General features: G+C 35.0%; 2 protein-coding genes across 6 annotated transcripts in view; one reads left to right on the forward strand and one right to left on the reverse strand.

Annotated features, from left to right (window-relative positions):
* ARHGEF38 (Rho guanine nucleotide exchange factor 38) overlaps nucleotides 1-7,116 on the forward strand; it is a 121,723-nt gene extending 114,607 nt beyond the window's left edge. Inside the window, exon 14 of one of the 2 annotated variants that reach the window (XM_025873731.2) lies at nucleotides 4,223-7,116. In XM_025873731.2, the coding sequence (XP_025729516.1) occupies nucleotides 4,223-4,408 (186 nt within the window). In that variant the 3' untranslated portion in view covers nucleotides 4,409-7,116. Of the gene's footprint in view, nucleotides 1-2,404; nucleotides 2,501-4,222 lie in introns of those variants that run through there. The other variant, XM_073891203.1, reaches the window with a different exon arrangement.
* A 2,980-nt stretch (nucleotides 7,117-10,096) lies between these two features.
* The window catches only part of INTS12 (integrator complex subunit 12), a 28,222-nt gene continuing 17,558 nt past the window's right edge, over nucleotides 10,097-20,760 (reverse strand). For all 4 annotated transcript variants that reach the window (XM_025873664.2, XM_025873665.2, XM_025873667.2 and 1 more), the window contains 2 exons: nucleotides 15,911-16,057; nucleotides 10,097-11,832 (listed from right to left, as the gene is read on the reverse strand). In XM_025873664.2, coding sequence (XP_025729449.1) covers nucleotides 11,248-11,832; nucleotides 15,911-16,057 — 732 coding nt within the window. In that variant the 3' untranslated portion in view covers nucleotides 10,097-11,247. The remainder of the gene's footprint in view (nucleotides 11,833-15,910; nucleotides 16,058-20,760) is intronic.

Genomic DNA, 20,760 nt, shown 5'->3' on the forward strand with positions numbered 1-20,760 from the left:
GAGGGAGGGAGGGAGGGAGGGAGGAAGAGAGGGAGGAAGAGAGGGAGGAAGGGAGGGAGGGAGGGAGGAAGAGAGGGAGGAAGGGAGGGAGGGAGGGAGGGAGGGAGGAAGGAAAAAAGGGAAGAAATGCAAGATATTAATGGCAGTTGGCTGATTTCTTCTTACCTTTATTTAAAATCATTTCTTTATAAAAACTACTTGTAACAATACATAATTGATCACTGAATCACGTGAAAGCTTGCTCCTGGAGGAAGAGAAGAAAGAGCATTTTTCATGCAATATAACTATCTTGGCTTTCTAAACTACATATGATATAATATGGTAAATACAGGTTTTGTAGCTAAATTTTTAGTTTTGGAAGGGAAGATTAAAATATATTATTATTTTTGTTGTTGTTAATTGAAGAACTGGGATGGAATCGATAAAATGAGATTCAGTGAAGACAGCTAGTGTGGCTCACTAAGGGAGGAATAATTAAGTGCACAAATATAGAATAAGGGAATACTGAACTGCCAGTGTTACTACAGGGAGAGATCTGGTGGTTATAAACAGTGGGTAATAAATTGAGTAGGAGTCAATAATACAATACAGAACGTTATTTAAAAAAAGTTAATGCCATAGAGAACTGGGTTGTATTCATGGACTGTTGTACATAAAACGAGCCGGAGCTTTACAGAGTGCAAAGAAGCAATGAATAAAATATATTTTAATAAATGCTGAGGAAAAAGGGAGAAGGATCAGATGTTTATGGCTTAAATTGATAACATTTAATTAATGTATCTGGACCAAAACATTAACATTGAAAGTCAGAAAGATACCGCCTAGAACAATTAAAATATTCCAAAAAATGAGAAATTCTTCAGCTTTTATGTATAACAGGCTGAAAACTTCCAACTTGTGGTCTAATGTTATCAACTGCTGTCTCTTTAAAAGTGGACTTAGTTCCATTTTGAGTATCTATCTTATGTTAAATGGGAGGCATAAACATATAAAACTGAAATATGCTCATCCTACATTAATTTTGGACCATGATCACTTTAAGTATTTAAAGTATATAATTTTCTCCTTTAAATTTGCAATTTCATGAGAATTTATATTTAGTGTTTAAAATATATGCTCTGCTGTAATTTCATACCAAGTAGATTTTTTAAAGACTAACTTACTTATTTGTCCGGGGCGGGGAGGCGGGGGAGAGTGAGCATGAGTTGGAGGAGGGGCAGGGAGAGGGAGAGAGAGAACCTCCAGCAGATTCCCTGCTTAGCATGGAACCAGCTACGGAGCTCAATCCCATGACGCTGAGGTCATGACCTGAGCCGAAATCAAGGGTCAGATTTCTCTTAACCAACCGAGCCACCCCAGCACTCCTCATACCAAATAGATTTAAGTGGAAGATTTTATTTCCCTTTGAGAGAATATGTGCCAAAGTGAAAAACCACCACAAATATTTAGGAATCATATATAATTCAACAGAATAAACAATCTATAGCTGTGTTGGCAATGCATATATGTTGTGTATTAAAATTATAAAAGTTGGCCAGTAACTGCTAACATGGGCTCTTACAGATAATCAGAAACTGTATTATGGTGCATTGTATTCCTGAAAGCTTTTGCCCACCAAATCCTCCATTCTGCTCTTGTGAGTCTAATCAATGTCTTCATTTTCTAATCAACAACAAAAAGATCAGCAGCACCATATTAGAGACCTCAGTCCCTTTCCACAAGAATATACTCTGCACATCCTTTCTAGAACAAGAGTTTGCTTCCTAAAGTAGTATGAGAAATGGACCAAGCACAGGATTTGGAGTTAGAAGATATAGTCCTAGCAGCATGAACTATATGACTAAAGCATGTTACTTTTCCAAGTCACAACTCACAGGGTTGTTGAGGATAAAGCACATTGGACATGTAAACTGTCATGAGCGTAGAAAAGATGCTCCCACCCCATTGCTCAAGAATTTATAGCACCTTCTTTTCTGTTTTCTTCCTATTTTTAAAAAAATTTTAAAGATTTTATTTATTTGAGAGAAAGAGCACACATGAGTGGGGGGTAGGGGCAGAGGGAGAGAGAGACAATCCTCAAGCCGACTCCTGTCAAGCAGAGAGCCCAATGCAGGGCTCGATCCCAGGACCTTGAGATCATAACTTGAGCCAAAGGCAGATGCTTAACCGACTGAGCCACTCAGGCACTCCTCCTCTTAAATTTTTAAATTACAAAATAATCCATGCCCAACAATCTGTCTTGTGTGTATCTTGTATGATGCAAGGTTATCTCTTGTATGTTCTTGTGTGATATCCAAGACTTTCAGCCTAACTTTTAAGTCAAATTAACATATATCTGAATTTCTACTGTGTACCACCATGTGGTCAGTGGAGAGTAGTTTAAATGTTTCTCTTTTTTTTTCAGGTAAGCTTTACACTTAACCTGGGGCTTGAACTCATAACCCTGAGATCAAGAGTCACATGTTCTATTGACTAAGTCAACCGGGCACCTCATAAATGCTCCTCTTTGAGGTGGGGCTCATGCCAGAGTTGTTGAGATGATATAAAATCAGTGATATCAAAATTTCATCTAAAGTTAAATAACAGTTCAACATCTACAGAACAACTTAAACTAACTATATAGTGCCCTCCCCACATTCCCCAGTTTCTTTTCTTGCTCAATGAAGCCATCTTATTTCTTATCATTTCCTTTTAACATTGACTCTCAATTTTGAGAAAGTTAATCTGCTTGCCTTTCCCATATACTGTTTGCATTCTGTGTACATTGGACTATGACATATCCACCCCCTTTATCAACTTTGTCACCTACACAAGGTTACCTCTTTCAAAAACCAGCTCACATATATCACTTATGTGTGTAGGGTGTTTTTTGGTGTGTGTGTGTGTGTGTGTGTGTGTGTGTGTGTGTGTGTGTATACACCTTTTGGGGACACATTTTCTCCCTAGCTGGGTTGTAAGTTCTTTGAAAATATAATATCTGGCACTTGATAGGTACTTAATAAATTTTGATTAAATGAATAAATGAATAAAATGTTAGTCAATTGCTTAATTTTGTAACTAAACATTTCTGTTATCAGTCTTAACGATTTTAGTGGAAGAGGGACTAAACACTTAGGGGCTTCTTACACATCTAATATTCTGAAGTATTCTTTTGAAGTTAGAGAAAAAATCTTTTGACTGAATCATGTTTTATTAATTTCTTCTAGGCCACTTAAAATAATTTAAAAATTATAAGTTTAATGTATTGTCATTATAAAGGTTTAAAAAATAAGAAGTAAAAATGAAAATCATCTCTAATTCTACCATTCAAAGAAACTAACACTATTAGACTTATATTGTACATCTGATTTGATATCTTTTTTTTTTTTTTGGCTTACCCTTTCATCATAAGCTTTTGCCCATGCTATTAGTCTCAAAAAACAGCATTTTTAATGACTACAAATTTCCTTACTATAAAGGTCTAGAATAGATTTAACTATTCTCCTCTTACTGAACACTTAGTGTTATTCTTTTTCCCTCTCATTTTTCACCTTGTGAATGGATAGTGTGGTAATATTAATAAGTAAAATTCTGCGAATGTTTCTATTTCTGTAAGAGAGACTTTTTTAAAGATTTTATTTATTTGATAGAGAGGTAGTGAGAGAGAGCAGAACAGGGGGAAGTGGGAGAAGCAGGCTCCCTGCTGAGCAGGGAGCCTGATGTGGGTCTCCATCCCAGGGTCCTGGGATCATGACCTGAGCCGAAGGCAGACGCTTAACGACTGAGCCACCCAGGAGCCCCTGAAGGAGAGATTCTTAAAGACCTATTATTGAATAAAAACAAACAAATAAAAAATTAAAATTTTCAAGTCTTTTAGGGCGCCTGGCTGGCTCAGTCAGTAGAGCACGCAATTCTTGATCTCAGGGTCTTGAGTTCAGGCACCACATTCGGTGTGGAGCTTATGGAAAAAACATAAATAAAAAATAATCTTTTAATAGAAACTGCCAGATTGCCTTCAAGCATGGGCAGTTTAGACTCCTCCCCACAGAACAATAAGAATGCCTATTGAACTGTATTCTCATATGGGTCATGTTTTAGCAAAATAAATCCAACAGAAAGAACTGGGGAATGTGACTTTGAAAAAATGATAACAGCATTCTTTCTAAAAGCTTGGATATCTTAATTATGTTTGTCTAAATATTTAAGTTCTGCTTCCAATAATGTCATTTGCTTCTTTGTCTAGATTTTCTATGCAGTTCATGCCTTTCAAGCACGAAGTGACCATGAACTCAGCCTTCAGGAATACCAAAGAGTCCACATACTCCGATTTTGTGACCTAAGTGGCAATAAAGAGTGGTGGTTAGCTGAAGCTCAGGGGCAGAAAGGATATGTGCCAGCTAACTACCTTGGCAAGATGACTTATGCTTAAGGAAAGAAGCCCCTGACTTTTGTTTTCTGGCAAGTTACTGATTGACTACCTCATAAAACTTACATTACAAAATGTTGGTCTAGAAGTCAAGAAACCTCCAAACTATATGGAACTGATTCTGTATCAAGTTTTAAGGAAGACTGTGCTTCCTAACAAGATTATTTCCCAAAATGTATTTTGAAGAATACATGTTGAGGGAAACACTTAACAAACAGAAACAGCAAAACGAATAGCTCAAGCTCAAAAAACAGACCGCTCAAGCTCCAACGATCAACTACTTAAAAGTGGAGATCTTTGAAAGGGTAAATGTGTTCTTTACCAACATGAAAAGTTGGACCTAAGGATAAGATTTTTTCCATTTACTTTATTACGTATTTTCCCTCAAATATGTTTTTTTGTTTCTCTTATTCTCTCTTTTTCATATGTGTGCCCATATATATTCACATACACATAATCATATTCATTATATGGTTTATACATACATATGTATATCATATAGATTATATAGATATATGCATAAACCAGGGAGTATACTAAATACACATAAGAATAGGAATTAACAGCCAGCTAGAAGTCTTTGATGTGGAACATCTCTTTAATATAAGTTTTGAATGAAAAAAAACCCTGAATAACATAATATCTAACATTTACTGAATGCATACTACATGCCAGAAATTGTTCTAAGTGCTTTATATGTGGTAACTTATTTGATACTCACAACATTATGACAAAACTGTGGCCCAGAGACGTGAAGTAATTTATCCCAAGTCACACTGCCAGTAAGTGATTGGGCTGGACTCAAACTTAGGTATGGTTCTGGGGTGCATACTCTTAACCACTATGCTGTACTAACCCTCCAGGAAAGTATACCTTTGCTATCAGCAAAGCACCTAGTGATACAAACAATGGACATTAATAAGGACCATTTTTCTCTCAGGTCTGTATTTAAGTATTGAGAAGTTTTTCAAATTCAAGGGCTTCAAGGACTTGATGATGTTAGTCTAGAGAAAATGAAATATCTAGGTTTATTATTTTTATTTTTTTGTTTGGTTTAAACATCTTTTAAAGTATAATTGCTTAAAAATGATCCTGCATGATCACTAATGATACTTGAATGAGGAAATATTTTTGGATCACTCAATCATTTGGATAATGAACGGGGAATGTGTGTTCCATGTACTGAGCCAAGATGTAAATATTTTTAGTTGCTGATTTGTACTTAGACAAGGCAGGCATTAAGGATAACATTTGCTGAAACACAATGTCCTGGGACACTGAACTTTAATTTGGGAATAGCTCAAAACTGTCCCCTAAAAGATGTCAGGCATATTTTGCCAAGACATTTTATTAACCTGTAGATGCTTCTTTAGAACAGTAAAAAGATTAAATTTGACTCAGTGGTTTCCTTTACAAACCAAAATAAGGTGGACTTACATTGCTCACATAGAACCTGCTACTATGACATGAGATTGTAAGATTTGATTGTTACTTTGAGAGATTTCATCTCTATAATGTGTATTGTTACATATATTACTGAGGGATACAAATAACAAAATGAAGAGTGCTTTTCAGATGGCTGTTTAATGTATGTACAGGACATGTACAACCCTAGAAATTCATAAGACATCTACATGACAAAAAATTTGCATTTTATAATGTTGTTCCTGAAATACTTAATCTAAAGATGATTTTATAAGGTTCTAATGGTAAGTTTTTGCATAACATTTTCTCATTTTGAGTTTGGATACCAAAAGAGGATTCTCTTTTTTGGATATACAGGGATTTTTTTATGTCTTTTAAAGAGTGCTTTGTGCCCAATGATGAAATTCCAGTTTGCTTAGTTTGGTAAAACAAAAGGAAATCTAAACTTGCTACTTGTGGTAATTATGAATATGCCCAACAAACACTAGTGGAGAAATTAAATATAATTTATTTTATATTTAGTATGTATTACTGTAATTATATATTACTGTAATATACTGTGTATTATATACTGTATATTACTGTATATGTGTATATAATACTGTTACATATATGACAGTATATATTATGTATATTTAAATTAGCCGTGACCTTAATGCTCCCCTCAAAATGAAAAATTGTATAAGTAGTACATACCTACTTTTCTGGCTGAAATGAGTGACTAGATGTATATGAGAAGCTTTGTCTACTTGTGTGGTCCTCGGATTGATGCTTCCTGTCTGACCTTTTTAGAAACCACACCAGTAAAGTCATAGCTGCAGTTGGCGGCTGAGCAAGCAAGTATTGTAATGAAGCCACTTGCTGCAGTCCCTCACTATTGTGATGACCATGTATTACTATAAAACTATGTTGTTGCTATTTTAAAAATACACCTACATTTCATATGCCACTTAGGCTTTATTTTTTTTTAAACATTATGCAATACCTTCATTTTCTTAGTATGTTGTTTAAAATCGAGTAAATATAATTTGGAGGTCAGACATTTTGTTGGGCCCAAGGGAAATAAAATCAAAGATAATTAGGATGTTTGTAAGTCTTTAAGAAGTTTAAAAAGATAAAACTATTGGTGACACCATTATAATTAAGGCATTAAGAAAAAATTATTTCTTTATATTTTAAAATTTAAATGTTATTGTACAGTATAGAATTCTCTGAAATGAGTATTTTTGCCAAGAATGAAGGAGAAATTTTTGTGGCTGTTTTTCTTTGTAAAACAAATAAACAAGTATATGTACACATTTTATTTAGTATTTATTTTTAAACACAGATGCTCTAACCTAATATTATACATAATACTGTTTGAAAATTATAAAAAATTCGGTAATACAAAATTACCATGGTACTTAAATCATGTGAAAAAGTCACAAAGCTACTATCTGAACATTCTTTGTATTTTAGAAAAATACCTTCTTTTACTATTCATTAGTATAAAATAATTCTATGAAGATTGAGCTGTGCAGAAGAGATATAATGTACATTGTTAATCATATAAATGCAGCATTGCATGAAATACTCTAAGTGCTGATATAGTCCATATTTTGCCTAAAATAAAATTTGGACTTTTAGAGATGGCTGTTAAGTGCCTGTCACTATTTGTGATCAATAGTTCAGATGATTTACAAATATTAGTGTTTTTATTACTGAAACATGAAATTGAAAACTCTTCACTTTTCCCATAAGCTTCTTAGATTTTTGTCTATTGCAAAACCCTCTCAGAGCCATGTGAATAGAGATGAAATATTTATATTCTAAGATGGCGAGAAAACTACTTTATTGAAATCCAATTTGTCATAACTGGCTTCTTAAGGTACTCAACGTATTCTAATACTGAATACGTCCAGCCCTCACAACATTCAAGCCGAATTAGACATATAAATTTACATTACAGTTGACGAAGAAGTAATTAAATTTCATTGACTGGAAGGACACTAGGCTTTACATTCTCTGGGGAAATACTCCAATTTATAGAATGTTACTATTTTAAAAGTCTAACTTTTTCTGTTACCACCCTCTTCCTATACACAGTAAATAATATATATATATGAAAACTCAGTCATTAAATTATCTGTGATCTACAAAATCTTCCAATATAATGCATCTTCACTCCAGGACTACTAGAATTCCAGTTGGGTCTCTGTAGGCCAGCTACTGCTTTCCCCATATTATGCTCTCAATACAGGCAAGATTTGCTTCAGTTTTTTAGGAAAACAAGTCACACTTCAGCATATACTGGAATGAGATGTTCTTGTTCAAAATCTAGGGGGTGTATTCTTAGTAAAGCTTATCTTGCTTTAAAAGAAAACAATACTACGGTATATAAATGTATTTATGGCTTTTTCTAATTGCTTATATAATTTTTATAAATATAGTTTTTATAAAATGATACATTTTCTATATAACCTATGATCATCACAATATAATTTATAATCTCAGTTACTAATAAACGGTACTACCACATCCTTGTTAAGCATCAGAATCGGAAACTTAACCTTAGAATATCAGATGCCTTCCATTTTTTATTTATTTATTTTTTTTTTTTAAAGATTTTATTTATTTATTTGAGAGAGAGAGAGAGAGAGAGAGAAACAGCATGAGAGGGGAGAAGGTCAGAGGGAGAAACAAGCTCCCCGCTGAGCCGGGAGCCCGATGTGGGACTCGATCCCGGGACTCCGGGATCATGACCTGAGCCGAAGGCAGTCGCTTAACCAACTGAGCCACCCAGGCGCCCAGATGCCTTCCATTTTTATCTCATTAATTATCATCTATGTTTTATAGAGGAGGAAACCAAAGATCACACAGCTCATACATGGAGAGACTGGGATTCAAAAGCAGGTCTTCTGACTTTAATCCAGTGTTTAGTGTTGGGTTTTTTGTTTTGTTTTGTTTTTTAATCACTAAAATCCAGCAGAAAGCACAATATGCAAAAGGTGATATTGGCCAAATTTCTACTAAAGTAGGATTTGAGCTTACAATCCTAAAAGCCTACCTTGGCTCACCTACTTATCCATTCATTGGCATAATATTGAGAGCTGCAGTGGGAATACAATGGTGTGCAAATCAAACAATTCCCTGCCCTCATACAACTTAAATTCTAGTGGGGGGGAAAAAAACCTATGCATAACAAATGATAAATACTATTAATACTACTTTCATCACAAGTTCAGTTAAAAAGCTTTGTAGTTCACGTAAGTATGGAAAAATCAAGGTCTAAGATCTACCTGAAGATAAACTCTAATACAAAAGTACCTGTATAAAATACCAAACTGAATTATATACGTTACTAGATGGATGCATACTTTCATATGTAGATTCCTAAAACATCTTCTAACTTCTCTGAAGTACCATAGAAATTAAGTTGCTTCTCTTCTCAACTCAGCACGTATGTTCTGACTATGATGGGATAAAATTTTCCACTTCAAGTGGCAATGTGCAAACTGTGCATTACTGCTTTAATTTCTTGTAGGTGCTGAGGTCACATGAACTGTTAGTTCTTGAGCTGAGTTTGTATCAGATCATTTTCTCCAGTTTACTCCAAACTGGCCCTGTAACTATAAACAAATGATGATTTATGGGTTGTTTTTGGTCTTTTGACCCTAAAGGGGATTTGAGGTTCATGCCAAATGATGTTTAATCAACAGAAATCTTTGTTTCTCAAAACAGGAACATCTGTAGGCAGATTTTAATCATGTAAATAGATGTTTACCCCACATGCAAGTAATGGGATTATCTCAATCCTGAATTCTATTTTACTATGAATAATTTAGTGTCATTGTTTAAGAGTAGTTTAAAATATTTTTCCTTAGAAAGAGCAAGTTTATTTAAAAAGCTTTATCTTCACAGAAATCTTTTACCAATATATTTTAGAAGATGTTAGAAAATTTAGGGATTAAAGGGTTTGAGATTAGAGGTTTATAAAGATTCAGTAGCACACATCAAACCTGAAGGAGTAAGTTTGCTGCTCATAGTCTAATGAAGGTAGGAATTTTTTGGACTTCTAGTTTCTGGATGAAATGAGATATCTGTGAAGTACAAAATGGCTGTTGCGTTTTGCTTGTGAGTTCTAAATTGTTAATCTGGTCCAGAAAGCCTCAAATCTTCTGTCAAAAACTATATGTAAAACAATGGTAGGCTAATTTGTTAATTTACAAATGAGGCTACGACTCAGACCCCTCACATTTTGTGTTTTAATAATGTACACACACATACTTGAAAACAATTTCAAGATTTAATCATGATATAGGAGTTTCTTTTATACAAAGTTAACTAAAATTAAAACTATTAACACTTTTGGGCAGTAAAAATAAAGCAGCCCCCGCCCCTTTTTTTTCCCATGGTATAGGAAGAAGCTATCAGTATGTAAACAACTCAAAAATTAATCCATCCACAAAAATTCTTGGAATGGATATTTTGCTCATGAATTCTCAGGAATGTGGAAAACCAGGATAAATCAAAATTCAACATTTATTAGGTACATTCTATGTGAATTGTTAGACTAGCAATGTGAGGAAAAGCAGGCAATAGGAGAAAAGTACTGTTATTATGGGAGTTCATAATCTATTGGAAGAGATAGATCCCTAAATAACTGATATGAAGTGATTTTAAAAAAGGTAGATATAATACAGAAGTATGAGAAATCAATTATATAAAATTCATTTTGAAAATGGGGAGATGAAATATTTGGGGGGAGAGGGAGAATCAATCGAAATGAGGCCGGGGACTAACACGGAATATCCGGAATATTGGGGAGAAAGCAGAAAACTTTATATTGGGTCATTCCTGCCACCTTGTAAGGCACCTTATTCAGTAGGATTAATTCTTGGGGGTTTACTAGAAGATAAACTATTTCTTTTTTTAAAAATTCATGTATGCTACCAGTCTCTTGGGATTCCAGAAGTTCTCATCAAGAATTAATAATTTTAATCATTTTCAAACACTACGGAAACTGTTAAAATAAAAATGTTATACAGACTTACAAGATTAAAATCTTAAAAGATATCCATATTTTGGGGCACCTGGTGGCTCAGCCATTAAGCATCTGCCTTCGGCTCAGGTCATGATCTCAGGGTCCTGGGATCGAGCCGTGCGTTGGACTCCCTGCTCAGCGGGAAGCCTGCTTCTCCCTCTCCCACTCCCCCTGCTTGTGTTCCCTCCCTTGCTGTGTCTCTCTCTGTCAAATAAATAAATAAGCTTTTTAAAAAAAAAAGATTTTCAAATTTTGCTTAAAACATTTAGCATTTTAAGGTAAGAAATAATAGAAATTTCATTGTGAAGATTTTTATTAAATTATAGTATATTACAGTTTATGTCCTAATAATAAAATTTTAGGGTAATGTGATACAAAAAGCTACTTGGCCACATTACTTCTTGAGTTTCTTCTGGGCAGCTTTCTTCTTGACCATCTGTAATCGCTTCATGGCATTGAGCTGTGATTCTTGTGAAGTTGGACCTTTAAGGGATGCTGATGGAGAGCTGCTTGATTCTGAAGTGGTTTTGCTAGTGGTACTTCCACTAGGCCCTGATGTTCCACTATTTCCATTCCCACTGAGCTGGCTGGTGTTTCCTGGAACTAGACTACTTGGACTAGGAAGACCCACTTTGCTAACATTGTCACAACTAACGGAGCGACTAAGGCCCGTTTTGCCCAAAGTTAGAGGTGGAGGTGGTTTCAATGGTACAGTGGGTACAGTGCTGTTACTGGAACCTATTTTGGAACCTATTCCACCTTTAGATGATGTCGCCAGACCAGTTAAACCCACAGGCTTCTGGTTAGTTGATGAGGTAGCAGGTTTCCCACTGTTGTTTTGGGTTGTTGAACTCAATTTTGTTGTTGATGGACCAGCAGAGGAAGTTTTAGCTGCAAAAGCTGCCCATCCAGTTAGGCCACTAGTTACTGAAGAGGAAACACTGGTACTAGAAGAATTTCCTGAAATAGCCGTGGAGGTCTAAAAAAAAACAAGATAAATATTGCTTCAGAGCCAAATGTAATTAACAATATAATATCTTAAATATATAACAAGTTGAATTGGACTTTTTATACAAAAGTAATGACTTGGAAAATTTATTTTTTTTTATTTTTTTTTTTTAAAGATTTATTATTTATTTTGAGAGCATGAGAATGAGAGAGAGAGAGAGAGTACATGAGATGGGGGAGGGTCAGAGGGAGAAGCAGACTCCCTGCTGAGCAGGGAGCCCGATGCGGGACTCGATCCCGGGACTCCAGGATCATGACCTGAGCCGAAGGCAGTCGCTTAACCAACTGAGCCACCCAGGCGCCCATGACTTGGAAAATTTAAATCACACCACCAAAATTAAGTTCTTATGAAACTGATCTGAAAAAACACAAACAATAACACTTATCCATAGCTAATGGATGCTATCACTTCCAAAGCAGAAATTCTGGGATGTCATATTCTTGTTCTAATGATTCCAAAAAAGAAATGTATGAAATTCCTTTTTGGGAATTGCTTTCAGATTCAGTTACAAGCTCTCTCAGAAAATCAGATTTAACACTTTAACTTGTTATTCAACCAAAAAGGTATTATCTAGTTCAGTAAAGCACCTAATTCTTTACACCTTGCTCCAAATGGCTTGTGGATCATTTCAAAGATAGAATCCACTCTTAATGGACAAAAATACTTGTACCCAGGACATTTAGAAGATGTCTGAGATAAACAGACTCATGTGATAATTATTTATTGAGTGAATGAATGTGTCAGATTCTCAATCCATTTTTTAAAAAAATTTTGAGCAAATAGCTCCTGCAGTGCAAAGTATATACAGATGTGCAATGTTAACTATTTGGAATTGTACAGCTCTGGTGATATATTAAAAAGGTTTCGGGCACCTGGGTGGCTCAGTTGGTTAAGCAACTGCCTTCGGCTCAGGTCATGATCCCGGAGTGCTGGGATCAAGTCCCACATCAGGCTCCCCCTTCTCTGTGGGGAGCCTGCTTTTCCCTCTGCCTCTGCCTGCCACTCCCCCTCCTTGTGCTCACTCTGTCTCTCTCTCTCTCTCTAATAAATAAATAAAATATTTTAAAAAAAAGGTTTCATAACTTTATTTTCACAATTTGTTTAAGGTTTCTATTAAACTATCACACAAGAGATCCCTGCTTCTGTATAAAGGATTTTATCAATTGCCTCATAAGCTGCACAGTGACATTTTAAGTAGGCCTAACTCACTCCCAGATGAATTTCTTAAAGATATAACACCTTAGTTTTTCTAATTAACTTCCTCGGCCAGTCAAAAGCAACAGTGATACCAATGTCATTATACAAATAAATATTGCTTTTATTCACATGAGAACAAATTTTTTTCACCTTCACATTAGGCAAAATTATGTTTTGTTCAAATTAATTATAAATTGAACTTCTCACCAGCACTCTTTCTACCTTTATATTCTTAAGATTCACAAAAGTGTTTAATTTACATAGAGGTAAAAGATTAAATCTTACAAATAGTATTTTACTTAAAAGTACGGTAATTACCATGTCTAAAATACATGCAGTTCAGTATTCAGACCTGAACTCTGGGAGAGTTGGTAAAAACAGAAAGTAGCCTTCAATACTGTTGGCATGTAAACATTTTAAAAAATTTATTTTATTTATTTTTAAAATATTTTATTTATTTATTTGAGAGAGCAAGAGTGAGAGAGATCACAGAGGGAAAGGAAGAGGAAGAAGCAGACTCGCCGCTGAGCAGAGAGCCTGATGTGGGGCTCGATCCCAGTACCTGAGCCGAAGGCAGACACTTAACCAACTGAACCACTCAGGCGCCCCTATTTATTTATTTTAGAGAGAGAGAGAGAGAGAAGAGAGACAGAAAGAGGGGGAGGGGCAGAAGGAGAGGGAGAAACCTCAAGCAGACTCCTTGATGAGTGCGGAGCCCAATGCAGGGCTTGACCTCAGGACCCTGAGATCATGACCTGAGCTGAAATCAAGAGTCAGCCACTTAACCAACTGAGCCACTCAGGCGCCCCTGCATAAACATTTTTAACCAATGTGAAAAGTAATCAGAATAGAGTGCTGAGATATTTATTTCATAAGAGGAAAAGTCCAGATTTTTGTTCACATACTCTGAAAATTAGAATTTTTTTTTTTTACAGTAACATCATCCAGTAACTCTCTCATAAGTTTATTCAGAGACGATAAACCACACATAAGTTATAAATTCCTAGAGGAATGCACACAGGTAATGAGAAAAAGTTAAATGAAGCAAAAAGGACAGAAGTGTAGTGAACTTTTAATTTTCAGTTATGAAAGATCTAATTTTTTTCATTTTCTATTAAACATAAAACTGTCTGCCATATGGCTAAATGATCTTTCAACAAACTTTACAAAAGAAAACCCATCTGAAGGAAGTAAAAAGACCAACACTTAAGAAGTACAAACAGAAAGCAAGTTCTGTGTGTACAGCATTTTAGTTTAATGGCTTGCTGTTACTGGTATTGCTTTTCAACAGAATGACAGATGGCTTATAATACTATTAGGACACGAAAAAGTAAAATAACACAAACAATGGAGACTAAGTGATTTCTTAGTATTTCAGTATAGATAATAAATTTCTCAGCTATTTCTCAATTTTTAACTATTAATATTTTCTTGCCCATTATCCTAGTTAGAAAGCTATTTGCTTTTTAATATGTGAAAGGAAACAATTTTTTCCATAGTAAAAATGTGTTCAGTTTCATCATAAAAACATCAAAATTTCTAAATCAGAATAAACATGACAGCCAAGGCCTTAACTTAGTTTCCATAAAATGATTTCATGTTGGATTTCTTAAAATTAAACTTTAGTAGTAACAAGTTGGTATAATAATCTACTTAAAAGAGATTTAAGTATAAAATACAGCAACTCTAAATACTTTCAATAAATTATTCTTCCCTCTATTCCAACTCGCTAAGTTTTTATACGGCAAATATGGATATCCTTTGGATATTAACTCTTCCCTGGCAAATTAAGTTTAAAATGATCTGCAAATAAAATTACCAGCATCTTTCTCAGAGTACTTTACATTCACAATCTTTTTTTTTTTAGATTTATTTATTTGAGAGAGACTAAGAGAGAGAGAGCAGGGGAGGTGGAGGGCGGGGGAGAGCGAGAATCTAGATCAGACTTCTCGCTGAGCACAGAGCCCGGTGCAGGACTCATTCCCACAACCCTGAGATCAGGACCTGAACCGAAATCAAGAGTTGGATGCTTAACCAACTGGACCACCCAGGCACTCCTTTACATTCATATTCTTTATCATCACAGCAAGGTTCTTGAACTTTGCTACTTATAGTCACTAGGACAGGGTAATATCTAGAATTTTCTGGGATCAATCTTTGAGAATTTGGGGCTAATATTTTTTTTACCATCTTTAGTACTCTGTTTAAAACTGGAATGTGTAACTCAGTAAAAATATTGTTTTTGTTATAAAATTAGATTAGAAAAATGTTTTATTCATGATATCAAAATGCCAGATATTAATAATAATGTAGTGTGATTTCAAGGATGCAAAACTAAGAATGAGAAAGGTGACACTTTCACTAGATAATCTGGTCCTTTTGTATAAGAAGTAGGGCCATGAAAGTTCATGATAATGAAGGAAAAAAATAAGACAAAAGAAGAAAACTTCTTCAATAGCCAATAAGCAGAGAGAAAAAAATGCTACAAGGCCAATCAGCACAAGTTATGTGAGAAGCAAAATTGCTGCTACTGAGGGTAGAGTTATTTAGAATATAAACAAAATTCCCGATTGGAGATAAGTGTCTGACTACATAGAAATGGTAAAGAATATCACCCTGGAACGCTTACAGATAATCTTCCCTAATTGTGACAAAAAGAGAAATAGCAGAGTTAGATATTAAATAATTACATAAATGTTCCCTTTCTATCTAATGGTAAGAGTAATGCAGTCTCTTCCCAACGTATGGCCATTTAGTAAATAAAGTTCCTCATCAATATTTTTTTCAAGTAAGTATTTTTGAGTCAACTAAATTAAAATCCTATCTTAGATAAAAATGGAATGTACTGTACCTTGACCTCTGTTCTCTTAAATGCTAGAAAAGCTGTCTCTTGTTTGAGTTTAGTTTCTGGTTTCTTGACCAATGGATCTTTGACAGCTGGAGCTACAGAAACAACTGTGGGGGCTGGTTTCTGTGGTGGTTTCTGAGTTTTTTGAGCCTGTAAAAATCAGTGGATTAAATTAGATACAAAATCTTAAATGAATGCACAACAAAAGACAATAAAAATCTGTCACGGACTCCTCGTCAAACTGAAATACAGTTGAACATTTAAAAAATATTGTGGTGACACTGAAAATATAGATTCTTGAACAAATTATTTTTATCATCCTATGAATGGTTTTACAAATTTTATTCATTTCTAAACAGTAAAGATAATATTAAGCTTTAGAAATCATGCAGATTAGGTTGATTAAATACATTTTAACAAGACAAACCAAACTGTTTCTTTTAAAAAAGGAAAATCACAAATTATTTGCAACCAGTTAATTTTACTTGTAATGAGTGCATTTATTTATTATGGTTGGTCAAAGACTTAGGAGTTTTCTTCCTGATGTTCAGGTACAAATCCCTAAGTAACTGAGGGTGAGTTAAAAGGTAGTTCAGATCAATTATATGATTTCAAACACCAAATGTGGATAAAAAACTATTGGTGACAAATGATGTATCCTTTTGACGTTTTCCACACTGCAGAAGTAGGCATGCTAAACTCTTTGAGAAAGTCCACAAATACAATTTTCTATGTTATTAAAGAGGAATCTGTATCCACTGTTCCTTTATAAGCATTTTCAGTTTTATTTTGACCAATAATTGAGTGTTTTCCTTTATTTTATAAGTTTGTATTCTCTTCTGAACTCTAATCATTTTTCAGATTATTAGTGTTTTCCAGGTAAATAAGCATAACTACATAAACAGTATAGTGCAGTGTTTGAAAGCACAGTTTTTGGAGTCAAACAGATATAGGATTAAAACCCAGCTCAACTACTTCCTTAGCTATGTTACCACAGGTAAAATATGTAAATCTCTAAAATCGTCATTCTCTTCATCTGCAAAATGGGGATAAGACCACCTGTTTCTAAGGTGGGTTATGAGGATGAATTATGATTACATAAATGTCTAGTATAGTGTCTGGCACATGTTGAGTGTGGACGGTAATAGTTTTTATTTATTCAACACCATCATTTATATAGCATATGAAAACTCAATCTGGAAGAACCTATACATACTGGATGGGGAAAGATGCTCCCAGCCAGTCCACTGTCTTTGACAATCCTAATAAGACCATGCAGGACTTTATCAGGAAATTTATTAATAATCTGTTCCCATTTTTGGAAATTTCAACGCAGTCTTTTTGTCTGGACTTTCTTGTGCAATCTTCTTGTGCTACGGTTTGCGGTACTATATAATTTTGGTCCTTAAGTTTCAATTCAACCCATTTTTTGTATTACATGTTTTCCATATGAAAGTATACCTACTTTCAAACATCACTTACAAAGAAACATTCAGATCAAGAATATTATTAAGGATGCTAGAAGACTACCTGTGGTAAAATATCTCTTACCAACAGGAAAGGAGGACCATCTTATCCTCCACTGCAAAACCATGTTATGAGAATATAGCCCTCAGAGTAAATCAGAAATACATGGTTCCATAACCATGGCTTTCAATCTTACACTTCCTTCAACACACATCTACTATTTCAGAGGTTAGACTCTGAAGACTGGCTTAACTTACATGGCGTCAGCAGATGAAGATTCCTTACAATGAAGCCAAGAAAGGGCTTTTGCCTAGAAGATCATGTTTGGATCTTCTGCTTCTTCTACATCACCAAGCCATATTATGAGTTGAGTAAAAAATACCCAGAACACTTGGTCCTTTGCTGGTAATACTAGTTTTGGGATTTGGATATTATCACTGCCTTGGTTCTGCCCAACAAAGGTATATAATTTTTCACTGGGTGACTACATTGCAGAATGTATGAAATCTCCCACTCAAGACAATAATTGCCAGTATGACAGCAATCAAAAATAGCACGTATTTCTAAACACTGCTGAGTAGGTATGTTATCACCTTAGATTGAAAACCACTGCAATAAGTCATAGGAGTCTCTGACTTAGTGCTGGGGCAAAACCCATTACCTGGTAAAGAGAACATTATAGAACTGAAGAATGATCTTGGAGCCTGCCACACTACCACATTCTTAACTAGGTCTTCCTATACTAATGTGTACTGCCGAACCTGCCCTAGTTAGAAAAATCAGTGTGAGAAGAATGGGGATATAAAATGCCATTAATAGTATCTCTGAGATACCTTGGAGCAATAACCAATGCACATATCAGAACTGTATTGAAAACAATTGTAGTTAGAATGACTAAATTTAGTACCCGCACTATTTCCAAACTCCCTTCTCTCGTTAAATTTTGTGTTTTTTGGATCCTGATCTTCAGGCTCACTTCAGATCCTGCCTTTTGGTATTCCTCTGAGTCTACTCTCGGTGAATTCTACTCATGTTTTAACATTAGTCATGGCTCTCCATTCAGTACTTTGACTCTTGGACACACAGATTGAACTAATGTATGTACTAATGTCTGTCTGGTACTAACCCACACTTCCTCCATTTTACATACCTTAAACGGAGAACAACAGAAAGTAGGACGTGTTCTACACAGTCCTGCGCTCTGCTCTGGTGCTATGCCAATGGATGAGACGTGGTCTTACTGATAAATGAATTACACATTTAATTTGTAAAGCAGATAAAAGATATCGCAGATGAAAAAAAAAGCCGAGAAGCAGGACATATGGGAACAAGAAAGTTCACCACATATTCAAGAAATGATACACTTAGTCTGGCATGGCCAGAGTGTATGGGTGTATATGGTGAAGTGATGGGAGAGACGAATACAAAGACAGACTTGGGTCAAAGAGAGAAGATCCATATATTCCCCTAATGAGTATAACCTCATTATATAAGTAATGGAGAGCCACTGGGCATATTTAAGTGGATAAAATCAGATAAAAATTTTAGAGGAATAATTCTAAATGTTTTCATTGAAGTGAGAAAGGCACATTGAAAGGAAGCAAGGAGACTTCTTTTTTTTTTTTTTTGTCATTTTTTGGAGCCCAACACAGGGCTTAAACTCACAACCCTGAAATTAAGACCTGAGCCAAGGTCAAGAGTCGGATGTTTAACCTACTGAACCACCTAGGTGCCCCAGAAACAAGGAGAATTCTTAAGGGGCTAAAGCAATAACAATTAGTGGAACAGGGTAGTAAGGGCAAAATGAACAGATCTGAGAAATGTGTAAGAGGTAGAACTAGCAAATTTGGTAAACAAAGGGATATAGAATTAAGAGAGGCAACAAGGATAATGTTTTCTAGTTCAGGCAACCGGGAGAAAAAACTGAAGGGAGAAGAAAACAATTTTAATTTAATTTTTTTTTATTATTTTTTTTTAAAGATTTTATTTATTTGAGAGAGAGAATGAGAGATAGCACGAGAGGGAAGAGGGTCAGAGGGAGAAGCAGACTCCCCGCTGAGCAGGGAGCCCGATGCGGGATTCGATCCCGGGACTCCAGGATCATGACCTGAGCCGAAGGCAGTGGCTTAACCAACTGAGCCACCCAGGCGCCCGAAAACAATTTTAATTTTAAAGATGTTGAACTTAGAGTTACTGTAAGATATCTGGTCAGCTGCCAAAGTTCATTCTGGAAAAAGGACTAGAACCATAAACATAGATTTGGTATAAACGGTCACAAAAAATGGAGGAGAAAATATTTTGAAGAGAACAGTGCTTACTTTATTGAGACTTACAATAAAATAACAATTTAAAAAATCTTTGAAGATAAACTAAAGAAAGACAGATTATAGTCACAAATTACTTATTTTTATTATTATCAATTCTTAGTGACTACTTCTGTCAGTGCTGTGGAATGTACTATATTGCTCACCCATAATCATTTGGTTGAGGTCCTGGAAGACTGGTTTAAACAATAAACTAAATAAAAATCAAACTGAGCAGAAAAAATTATACCTTGTCACAGAAAGTCCCTGTTACAAACTGAAAATATACACACTATTGAAATTTTACTAATTTTCATAGTAATAAAAACATTTCCTATTTCTAATTTAACTGATTGAAAAGTAAAATAGGTACCTTGAATTTTTACTTTTAACTACGTACTTCTGCCTTTAAAAAAATGTATTTGGCCAGAAAAGTCTAGGTAGAAATGTATTTGGTTAACAGATGTGAAAACTCTTCTATCAAGAGACCCTAATCTAAGGCAGGGGAGGAAGGAGAGAAGAAGTGAATAAGTCACTAAAGTAAATAACAATTTCTTGATTTCTTTAAAGGAAAATGATGAAGTTTATTTATCTGCTTTTTAAATGAGAAAAAGTTACAAAACTATCCAATACAACAAGTGAAAACACATTGCAGTATGATGTTAAAGGCAGTTATATTAGCAAGCCGTAAAAAGAGAAAGTACGCTGGGAAAATGAGATAAATGTTCACTTGAAGACAATGAGAAGGACAGACTGAGGAATTGAGAATCACGGATGAAAAAATGATCAACATCACTAGCCATCAGGGAAATACAAATCAAAACCACAATGAGATACCACTTTACACCAGTTAGAATGGCAAAAATTAACAAAACAGGAAACAACAAATGTTGGAGAAGATGTGGAGGAAGGGGAACCCTCCTACACTGTTGGTGGAAATGCAAGTTGGTGCAGCCACTCTGGAAAACAGTATGGAGGTTCCTCGAGATGTTAAGAATAGAGCTACCCTACGACCCAGCAATTGCACTCACTACTAGGTATTTACCCCAAAGATACAGACGTGGTGAAAAGAAGGGGCATGTG

Source organism: Callorhinus ursinus, unplaced genomic scaffold (genome assembly GCF_003265705.2).
Source record: "Callorhinus ursinus isolate GAN/ISIS: 27379988/994484 unplaced genomic scaffold, GSC_fseal_2.0 scaffold4, whole genome shotgun sequence".
NCBI lineage: Eukaryota > Metazoa > Chordata > Mammalia > Carnivora > Otariidae > Callorhinus > Callorhinus ursinus.